Here is an 11,231-nt window from a genome sequence, read left to right on the forward strand (position 1 = left end):
AAGCCAGACGTGCTGAAGGGCGAGATGTATGTTTTCTTGCAAGACATTAGTGGCTCCAAGAACAAGGTTGCTCTCGCCCTTCAGCGCTGGGGAGATTTCTATCTTGCCTTACAAATGGTAAGGGCCCTCTTGGGGGAGGGTAAAGGGACTGGGCGGTGGGAGGCTACGCACTACCAGCGGGTCCGCAGCTTCTGTGACGCCCTACTCACTTTCGGATACGGTCATGGTTTCCTGCGGGGTCGAATCGGGGCCGCTGACACTCCTGCCGGCGAGGATCTTCCCCAGCCCTCTTGATGCTGGCGCTCATCCTTACCACTTTAAAAGCCTGGGGCTATGGGTTGGATCTCCACAGATGCCAGGTACGCTCTTCCTTCGGGGGGGGGGGGGTACTCTGTCATGTTCTGCAGGAGACGCATACGATTCCAGCTGCCGAGGCTAGCTGGAGTGGGGGGACAGGGTTTATTTCAGCCACCTGGAAGCCCGTCAAGCTGGGATGGCTACTCTATTGTTCCCGAACCTGCAGCCCTAGATACTAGAGACCGCTGAGATCATGCTGGGTCACCTGCTGCATCTCCGGGTTTGGACAGAGGGGCTGACATTAAATCTCGTTAACGTCTATGCCCCGATGTCCAGCCCAAAGAGGCTATGCTTCTATCAGCGGGCATCTGTCTTCCTTGAATCCTTGTGAGTGCCTGGTCCTGAGTGGAAATTTCAACTGTACCTCAAGGATCGGGACCATATGGGGACCGAGCAGTGCCCAGCCACCACAGATGTCCTCAGGGAGATAATAGGCCATCACCCCCTGGTGGACATCTGGCGGGACCTCCGCCTGGGCGGGGACACGGTGTTTACCTATGTCTGGTTGGTGGTGGGTCATCGGTCTTTCCACTCCTAGTTGGACCACATTTATCTTTCTTGTCATCATCTCTTCCGGGCCCACTCCTGGAGCATTAGGCTGGCCCCATTCTCGGACCACCAATTTGTGGCCATGACGGGCTCTCTTTCCTCAGAGGGGCCAGGACTGGCCTACTGGCATTTCAGTAACAGCTTGCTGGAGGATGCAGGCTTTGTAGCATCCTTCCGGGAGTTCTGGCTGGTCTGGCACTGGTGGCAGTGCATCTGTCCCTTGGCACGGCAGTGGTGGGATGTGGGGAAGGTGCGCACATGGCTCTTCTGCCATGACTCCACTCAGGGGGGCAGCCAGAGGAGGGATGTGGCAATAGAGCAGTTGGAATGGGAGGTCTTTGAGCCAGAGAGGTGGCTGGCCACCGGCCCTGGAGATCCATCCCTCTGTGGAGCATACCAGGAGAAGCGGGAGGAACTCCGGGCCTTCGAGGACCTTTGGGCCCGGGGTGCCTTTGTTCATTCTTGCATCTCCTGAAGGAGATGGATTGTGGTTCCCTCTTCTTCTACACCCTGGAGAAAGAGGAGTGCTAAAAAGCACATTGTCTGCCTTCTGGCATAGGATGGCACCACCTCCCCCCCCCCCCCCCCCCCACTGATCCGGTGGAGATGCGCAAGAGGGCTCATGCCTTCTATACCTCTCTGTTTTCCCCGGATCCAGCCAATGCCCACAGTGTTCTCTGGAATGAACTCCCGACGGTCAGCATGGGCAATTGCGACCAGCTAGAGCAGTGCCTCTCTCTGGCCCAGTTCTCGGAAGCCCTCCATCTCATGCCTACCTGTAAATCCCTGGGCATGGATGGACTGACCGTGGAGTTCTACCACGTGTTCTGGGACATCTTCGGCCTGGACCTTGTTAGCTTTTGTGCTCAGTCCTTGGAGAGCGGAGTCTTCCCTATATTGTGCAGGCGAGCCACGTTTGCCTTGCCTAAGAGGGGGGACCTCCGCGATCTGAGGAATTGGTGTCCCATCTTGCTCCTCAGCATAGACTATAAAATCTTTGCCAAAGACATTTCCCTAACACTAAAGTCTGTGCTGGTGGATGTGGTCCTTCCGGACGAGACCTACACCATCCAGGGATGTACCATCTGTTACAGCCTCTTCCTGATCTGGGATCTTCTAGAGCTAGGGATTTGGGATGGTTTGTCGTTCATCCTCCTGTCCTTGGATCAGGAGAAGGTGTTCGACCGGATGAACCATGGGCCCCATTTTGTGGGGTTTCTCCAGGTGCTGTACGCCCTAACCACACTGGTCAGCTTCGAGGAGTATGTCACGGCTGTCTGCTGTCAGGCCAGCTGTACGGTCTGGCCCTGGAGCCCTTCCTCCATCTCCTTCGCAAGAGGTCGATGGGGTTGGTGCTTCATGAGCCAGAGATGAGTCTGATCCTGTCGGTGTATACCGTCAACATGCTCCTCTTGGTCCAGGATCCGGGCGACCTGGCAAGGGTGGAGGCTTGCCAAGCCATCTCCTTGTTGGCCTCCTCTGCCCGGGTCAACTCGATCAAGAGCTCTGGCCTAGTGGTAGGGGCTGGGTGGTAGGCGGGCTCACTCCCAACCATACTTCAGGCCATCAAGTGGAGCGCGGGTCCGCTGCTCTATCTAGGTGTTTTTCTCTCTGCCATGCATCCCTCTCTGCCGGAGAACAGGCAAGGTTTAGAGTTCAGCATGGTTGAATGGTAGCAGAGATGGACAGGACTCCTCTGGTTCCTCTCTGTCCGTGGGAGAGCACTGGTGCTTAACCAATTGGGCAGTCCGTGCTCTGGCACTGTCTCCACACCCTGGTCCCATCCCCAGGTTTCCTGGCTCATATCCAGCAGCTAATGCTGTATTTTTTCTGGCCAGGACTGCACTGGATCTCTGCAGGGGTTCTCTATCTCCCCCTGGAGGAGGGAGGGCAGGGCCTGATGTGTTTGCATACGTGGGTTCATGTCCTCCACCTCCGGACCCTGCAGAGACTCCTATTTGATTCAGGTAGTCCGGCGTGGTACACACTTGTACATGCTTTCCTTTGCCACTTCTGAGACCTCCAATATGACAGCCAGCTCCTTTATTTGAGAAGTCTTCTGTGAGACCTCTCCAGGCTGCCGGCCTTCTACCAGGACCTCCTTCGAACCTGGAAGCTGCTTGTGGCAACCAGGTTCTTAGGAGCCACCATGGGGGCAGACCTCCTCGAGGAGCCCTTGCTACACAATTCCCATCTACATGTGCAGGCTGCAGAGTTCCCCTCAGTGCACCAGAGGTTGGTCCTCGCAGAAGTCACCAGAGTCAGAGACCTCCTGGACTACGACCGGGGAGACTGGGTGGATCCTCGGGCGCTCGCTCAGTGCATGGGGCTCTCCACCTTATGTACTCTCCTGTGCATACTTCAGGGAGTGAAGGACACTTTGCTGCCCACTGCTCGGGTGTACCTAAGCAGGGTCCTGCGAAAGGGTGCACCCTGCCCACCTCTCACCCCCGGCCCTCCTGATCTCTCCATCAGCCCCCATCCACATGTACCTTCCCGACCACCTCCCCCTTGTCACCCAAGCTGGTTGCACATGTTGCAGCCGGTCCCCTTCTGAACCATGCCAAAGAATCACCTGTACACACTTGTGCTTCACGCTTCACTTCCCCACCCTCATGTCCCACCCGGACACCAAGTGGCGGGAGCTCCTACCACCAATAGAGGGTGGTGAGCCCCGGTGGGCCAACCTCTATTTGAGCTTGGTTCCATGGCCCCCTGGGGACATCAGCTGGAGAATCCTGCATGGAGTGGAGAGAACAGGCATGCACTTGGTGCGGTTCACCCCTGTTGCCAAGACTTGCCTCTTCTGTAGCATGAGTGAGACCCTGGCACGCATCTACCTCTTGTGCGCTAGGTTACAGCCCCTCTTTTGTTTCCTCTAGAACCTCCTGTTGAGGTTTGGGCAACACTTTTCACCCCACTGGTTAATTTATACACACCCTATTCATGGCCCCACAAAGTGGTGGGACCTCCTGTGCAACCTCCTCATGGCTATCGCCAATTTGGCAATCTACAAAACCAGGGAGAGGAGGTTGGCTGGTGGAGGGGTCTGTCACTGTGGGGCCTATTTCCATTCCTGTATCTCATGATGTATCCGGGCAGTGTCCACTGGCTGACTTGAGACCTTCGGAGGGCAGAGGGTGCTGTCTGGGGTTCTCTGCTAGGTATCCCCATATGGTTCCCTCTATTTTAGCCCTTTGACCCTCACACCCATCCCTGTTTTCTCATTATTTGTCCTGTGTAATCAGTTGGTTTTCTGGGCTCTATAAACCCTCCCTGTAGGCTGGGCAGAGGTCCTTTAGATGTGGGCATACTAACGCCAGTCCACCTCCCGGACACCAAATAGTATCAGAGTCATGTAGTTTGCAGGCTGTATTCTGCCACATTTGAAACAAGATGCATGTTGCATTCCGTGTGTTGCTACCCCCTTAGCCTTCTGCCTGTTTTTTTGAGCAAAACATCCATATCCATTATCCCCTCATGCTGCTCATGTGCGCAAGAGTCAGTGACTTTCTGAGCCATCTCTTAGGACTGTTTGTTTGCAGTTGCTGTGGAGATCTGTGTGTTGATTGGCCTCCTCCTGCTCAGGAATGTGCTTGCCTGGTTAGTTGGTACCCTTTGCCCAACCATTCTGCCAACGCCTGCCTATTCTAGTTCAAAAATAGGGACATAAACAAGATAATCATAGTCATCCCATTAGAACATTCACATTGCAATGGCACATAGCACATTTCAACAAAAGTTTCTTGCAGTTGTGAAACAGCGGTAGCACAATGATCTCCATGGTCACATCACAGGTGGATCATCTGAACACTAAATGAAGGTCCGAGAACGGGTGGGGCTGAAGCTATGAGGAACACACTCAGAAGGTGTAAAGGTGATAGATTCTGTGCAGCCCTGGAGGGGCACCAGATCAAAGGCCAGGCTGGCCACAAGAGCCCAACTGGGAAACCACACAAAGGCTGCTGCTGGCAGAGTAGAATGGAGGTTGCAGAGGGGGAGCTGAGCAACAGCCGCAAGCACCAGAGAAGCAGCACGGCCCAGCTCTGCCCTGGCTTGTCTGGTGAGAAGCCTAGCACCACCCTGGGCAGCCATGGGAATGGCAGCTGTTGTGGGCGCTGGCAGGGCCCAACCAGATGCAGGCAATTGGGGTCAGGAGTGTGGCGCATAGGCAGGACCTGAAGCAACCAGCCAAATTTTCACTTAAATGCTCAGGCAACTTCCTCTGCCACCTCCTACCCCAAGTAGAGCATCTGAGCCAAAGATCAGGGCAAGCCCAGCCCACCAGCCAGGAGTCTTGTGGACAGAGGCTTGGGGAGCTAGAGATTTGCTGGGTCCTTCCTCTATGTGGCCGCGGCAGTCTGAGCCCTGCCTGGGGACATTGGTGTCAGACCTGCAAGCCCTCACTAGAGCTCCCCTTCTGAGCAGTGTGTTCCTGTCTAGTCTTGGGATGCCAGGGGGATGAAACGGGCTGTGAGGGGGACTGAGTTGTACCCTGGAGAGTGCAGCAGAGTGCTCAGCTCCCCATGGGAATGAGCTGGGCCATTCCCAAGGCAGGAGGTGGGGGTGATTCACCTTTACTGCAGGTGAGTGTGTCCTGGGCTCTTGTACCAGCCAGAGCCCACTCTCTGCAAGGTGGGAAAGGAGCCGCTCTGGGTGGGGGACTCGGATCCCGGCTCTGGAAGCAGTAATGGCAAAGACCTTAATGAACAAGATCAGCACTTGGTTCATTGCTCTCCAAACAGGATTTCCAGTCTCTGAAACTGATGCGGTCTCCTGGGTGAAGCGAGAGGAGGAGTTGCAGGTCTCAGATCCTCAGAGCTGTGAGGAAGGGGAGAGCATCAGCCACACCCAGACAGGTGAGCAATCAGTTAAACTGACTCAAACCAATTTCTGTCTCTGAGATGTAACTTGTGTGTTTTTATGAAGTCTGTCTGTTCAGCTTGTCTTCAACTCCCATCAGTCTGTGGTGGGTGTGGAAAGGCTGGTTTCTCTCCTCTGTGGAAGGGTTGTGAAGGAGGAGGATGAACTCAGCTCATGATAATTCAACCATTATTTGAGAGTATCCCCCTTTTTTATTCCTCTTTTTTTCCTTTGAGGTTATCATGGAGAGTAACTCCTGTCTGGATTATTTCTCTATCCCAACAGGTGAGGGGATGCTGACTGAGAACTATAAGAGTCTTCAGCAGGAAGGACTGGAGCAAGTGGCTTTATGTGGGATGTTATTGGGAAGATCTGAAGGACACGTTTTCCAGATATGTGAGCAAGGAGAGAGCTGTGAGATTCAGCATAGCCCAGAAAGACAGCAGGGAAACCATCCAGAAGAGGGACAGGGTAAATCCAGTCATAGGAGTAGAGGGGAGAAAAGAAACACAGAAACTGTTCAACAGAAAATCCCCCATCAACAGTCACCCTGCTCTTACAGTGACTGTGAAACTCTTATTGAACATCAAAGTGCCCACACAGGAGAGAAGCCCTTCAAGTGCTCTGACTCTGGGAAAAGCTTCAGTGAGCACTCACACTTTACGAACCATCGGAAAATACATACAAGAGAGAGACCCCATCACTGCTCTGACTGTGGGAAAAGCTTCCATAGAAACTCTTACCTTGTTATCCATAAGAGGACTCACACCGGAGAGAAACCTTTCAATTGCTCTGACTGCGGGAAAAGCTTCAATAGAAGCTCAAACCTTGTTACCCATAGGATGACCCACACAGGAGAGAAACCTTTCAGTTGCTCTGACTGTGGGAAAAACTTCATTACCAGCTCAAATCTTGTTACTCATAGGAGGACTCACACAGGAGAGAAACCTTTCAATTGCTCTGACTGTGGCAAAAACTTCATTAGCAGCTCATACCTTCTTACCCATAGGAGGACCCACACAGGAGAGAAACCTTACAATTGCTCTGACTGCGGGAAGAGCTACAATAGAAGCTCAGACCTTGTTACCCATAGGAGGACCCACACAGGAGAGAAACCTTTCAATTGCTCTGACTGCGGGAAAAGCTTCCATAGAAGCTCAAACCTTGTTACCCACAGGATGACCCACACAGGAAAGAAACCTTTCAATTGCTCTGACTGTGGGAAAAACTTCATTACCAGCTCAAATCTTGTTACCCATAAGAGGACCCACACAGGAGAGAAACCTTTCAATTGCTCTGACTGTGGGAAAAACTTCATTAGCAGCTCAAAGCTTGTTATCCATAGGAGGACCCACATAAGAGAGAAACCTTTGCTCTGACTGCGGGAAAAGCTACCATAAAAGTTCAGACTTTGTTACCCATAGGAGGACCCACACAGAAGAGAAACCTTTCAATTCCTCTGATGGTGGGAAAAGCTTGTCAGAAGTCAAACCTTTTTAGACATAGGAGGACCCACACAGGAGAGAAACTCTTGACCTGCTCTGACTGTAGGAAAAGCTGCAGTAGAAGCTCATACTTTGTTAAACACAGGATGATCCACACAGGAGAGAAACCTTTCAGTTGCTCTGATTGTGGGGAAAAGCTTCAGTAAAAGCTCAGACCTTGGTACCCGTAGGAGAACCCACACAGGAAAGAAACCCTTCACTGCTCTGACTGCAGGAAAAGGTTAAGTCAGTACTCCTGCATTACTAGCCATTCGATAATATGTACAAGAGTCACCTCATAACATCTCTGATTACAGAAAAGGCTTCAAACACAGGTTAGACTTTGTTAAACATAAGACAACCCACAGAGGAGAGAAAACCATTCAGCTGCTCTGACTGGGGGGGAAGCTTCAGTCAGAGCTCAAATCTTATTAGCCTTCGGAGGACTCATAGAGGGCATAAATCTATAACCCGAGTTCCCTTTAGCCTGTGTGGCCAGTTGGCTGTGACACAGCCTATTAAATGCCATGTAAGCTTTTAGGGCTTTGGGGGGGGAGAGATACCTCTATCTACTGGTCTCAACCTTGACCCAGACATGCCGTGGCTGGAGGACAGTTGGCTATCCCATGGCCCCAGCCCCAGATCTGCCATGGCAGGGAGAAGTGTGTCTTTCTCCTTCTCCTTCACAGTAGCACTTAAGCTGGGGGAGCGAGAGCTTGTGGGAGTCTTCTCTCCTCATTATCGGCAAGGAGTCCAGTGGCACCTTATAGACTAACAGAAGTGTTGGAGCAAAAGCTTTTGTAGGCAGACCCAGTTCGTCAGATGCATGTGATGAAGTGGGTCTTTGCCCACGATAGCTTATGCTCAGTCTAACACTTCTGTTAGTCTATAAGGTGCCACAGGACTCCTCGCCGCTTTTGCAGATTCAGACTAACACGGCTGCCCCTCTGATACTTCTCTCCTCATTGTAGCCTTCCAGTGGCCTGCATGTCAATTCCCTCCATCTTTGAGATCACACCCCCACCGGAAGCCCTCAACTAGTATTCCTTGTTAAATTTTCCATCCAGGAGTAGAGCGAGTTTTTTCTTGTGCACACTAAGTGACATTCTGTGCACTTGTTCGGGTGTGTGTCACTGTGGCACACGAGTTACTGAGAAGTTTTACACACGCATGTATTTTATACACACACACACACACACACTTCAAATTGTTATGGAAGAAAAATACTGAAACAAAAGGTAATTACCAATGTGCATGACCCAGAACACATGCACTCTGAAAACTTTCCCGCTTGGCGCCCGGTTTCATTCCCACCCAGCCTTGATCCACTGTTCCTGCATCCATGAGTTCCCCATCTGCTGCACCTGTGTGCCGTTCATCCCAACCACTCCACTTTCCTCCCAGTCTAATCCAGTGAAAGTGTACTTTGAAAGAGCTAGTAACAGAATCGTCATCCAAATTTCGCCCTCAGTTTGTTTCTGTGGTGTAGTGGTTATTTTGTTTGCTTAACAGGTCAAGGGTCCCTGGTTTAAAGCCAGGCAGAAACAGGGTCTTCTCTTATTGCTGCTCCCCTTGGTGCCCAGGTAAGCATACCTCCTGCTACCTGGACTAAGCCCAACTTCCACATGACAGAGGGGGGTGACATCAGCTGAGAATGCCCCTTGGTGCCAACCTTGGGAAGTGAGATGAGCTAGGCCAGGAACATGTTGGAGGCTTGTGGCTTGGCCTCTCCTGCCCTGGGAGGTTGGTGTATGGGGCTGGCTCCTCCTGGTGCCTCCCTTGTGCTCAAGGAGGAAGTGAGGCAGGAATGGGGCAGAGGAGGGAGGCCAAGCTGAGGGGGGCAGGAGAAAAGCTCAACATCTCAGTAAGACTTAGTAGGGTGAGCAGAGCCCCTCCTCCCTCCCCCGATTTGTTCTGCCAAAACCAGTGGGGTGGGGCTGGCTGTGGGGAGGCAGGGTCCTGTGCCTGTCTCAGGGTATCTCAGAGAGGCTCCTTGCAGCCCAGGAGAAGAAGGGGGCTCTTAGTGGAAGGAAAAGAAGCAAAGCTGGTCCCAGTGGGCCTGGGCCAGGGCTCCAGTTTGGCCCAGCTGAGTCACAGGTGTCTTGTGTTGGTCCCATGGTGTAAGAGGCAGCACTCAGGACTCTGAATCTTGCAATCAGAGTTCACATCTCAGTGGGACCAGCTGATGCTGGGCTGGTTTTATGTGCTGGTTATTACAAACTCTTCAAAATCCATCTTCTTTGGCTTCCTTTCCTGCAGGCTCCCTGGAGAGGAGTTTGTGCCCCCTGCTGTGAGCCTGAAAACACCTTCCCCCTTGGCAGGTCTGTCTCTTGTCTGGCAACCTGTGAGGGGCTGGGGTTCTGGAGATGCAGGGTCAGGCCTATGCATGGCTGCAGACAGCAACAGAGAGTCCCAAGAGCAGAAGGCTGAAAATTCTGCATCAAACCTGCCCCCTGCTATGGTCCTGAATGGTGACCTTGACAATGCAGCACTATTTTGGGGTACGGAGGCATCTTTAATATCTATCCTGCGTGTTAACAGTGCCCCCTTATTTTGAAATACAATAGACTCGCTATTTCAACATCCCTGAACCTCATTCCATGAGGAGGAAGGGACATTTTGGAATAGCAGGTTATAGGCAGTCCCCGAGTTACGCGGACCCGACTTATGTTGGATGCGCAGTTACGAACGGGGCGTTGCTCACCCCGGAGGATAGGAGCGGCGGGACGCCCAGATGCGCTGCGGTCCCACCGCCCGTGTCTTCCGGGGTGAGAAAAGCTGCTCCGCGTCTCCCTGGTCTGCTGGGGGGGAGCCCCCCCAGTAGACCAGGGAGACGCGGAACAAAGCCGAGGAGCACACGGGCAGCGAGACAGCCCAGACTTAGTAGGGCTCCCCCCCAGCAGACCAGGGAGACGGGGAGCAAAGCCTCGGAGGACGACGGCCGCGGGAGAGCCGCAGCGCGTCTGGGCTGTCCCGCTGCCCGCGTCCTCCGTGACTTTGCTCCGCGTCTCCCTTGTCTGCTGGGGGAGGTGGGCGCAGTTAGTGCGCCCCCCGGCTCTTTCCCCCCAGCAGACCAGGCTTTTCTCACTGACAACGCCTGGGGCAGAGCAGCTGGGGCGCTGCCGGGTTGGTCCCGCAGTGCCGCTCCTCGGCGCTACTGGACCAACCCGGCAGCACCCCAGCTGCTCTGCCCCAGGCATCCCCAAGTCAGCCGCTGCTGAAACTGAGCAGCGGCTGACAACAGGAAGCCCGAGGAAGAGTTGCTCTGCCCCGGCTTCCTGAAATCAGTCGCTGATCAGTTTCAGCAGCGGCTGACTTGGGGACACCTGGGGTAGAGCAGCTGGGGTGCTGCCGGGTTGGTCCCCGCAGCGCTGAGGTGCGGCGCTGCGGAGACCTACCCGGCAGCACCCCAGCTGCTCTGTCCCAGGCATCCAAATTCAGCCGCTGTTGAAACTGATCAGCGGCTGATTCCAGGAAGCCCAGGGCAGAGCAACTCTGCCTCCGGCTTCCTGTAGTCAGCTGCTGGTCAGTTTCAGCAGCGGCTGAATCTGGACGCCAGTTCCGATTTGCATAAAAATTCAACTTAAGAACAAACCTACAGTCCCTATCTTGTACGTAACCCGGGGACTGCCTGTATTTTGAAATTTGGTGCTGTGTAAACACGAAAGTGTTTTTCAAAATAAGATCAAAATGACAACTTCCATAACTCAAATTGTGTATCATATGTCAACCCTCTGTCTACGCTGTACCCTAAACTTGAAATAAGATCTACATCAGGGCTCTGTCTTCACTACAGAGACAACGCTTTAGTCTAGAGAACACATCTGCTCTTCCAAACAATTTTTCAGAAGAGCAGACATGCTTTTTTGGCATCTCTGTGAACCTCATTTTATGAGGAAGAAGGGATGTTCCAAAAAAAGGATTTTTTCTCCCCAACACTTGGCCCAGTCTAGACAGGCCAAATGTCAGAAAAGCCTC

General features: G+C 53.1%; 1 protein-coding gene across 1 annotated transcript in view; it reads left to right on the forward strand.

Annotated features, from left to right (window-relative positions):
- LOC149523058 (uncharacterized) overlaps positions 1-10,349 on the forward strand; it is a 224,171-nt gene extending 213,822 nt beyond the window's left edge. The window contains 5 exon segments of the mRNA XM_089771245.1: positions 5,652-5,765; positions 6,055-7,138; positions 7,140-7,247; positions 7,249-7,402; positions 7,404-10,349. Of these exon segments, the coding sequence (XP_089627371.1) occupies positions 5,652-5,765; positions 6,055-7,138; positions 7,140-7,247; positions 7,249-7,402; positions 7,404-7,499 (1,556 nt within the window). The 3' untranslated portion in view covers positions 7,500-10,349.
- Positions 10,350-11,231: the final 882 nt, after the last annotated feature.

This window comes from Pelodiscus sinensis, chromosome 19 (assembly GCF_052426305.1).
Source record: "Pelodiscus sinensis isolate ZL-2025 chromosome 19, ASM5242630v1, whole genome shotgun sequence".
In the NCBI taxonomy this organism is placed as follows: Eukaryota; Metazoa; Chordata; order Testudines; family Trionychidae; genus Pelodiscus; species Pelodiscus sinensis.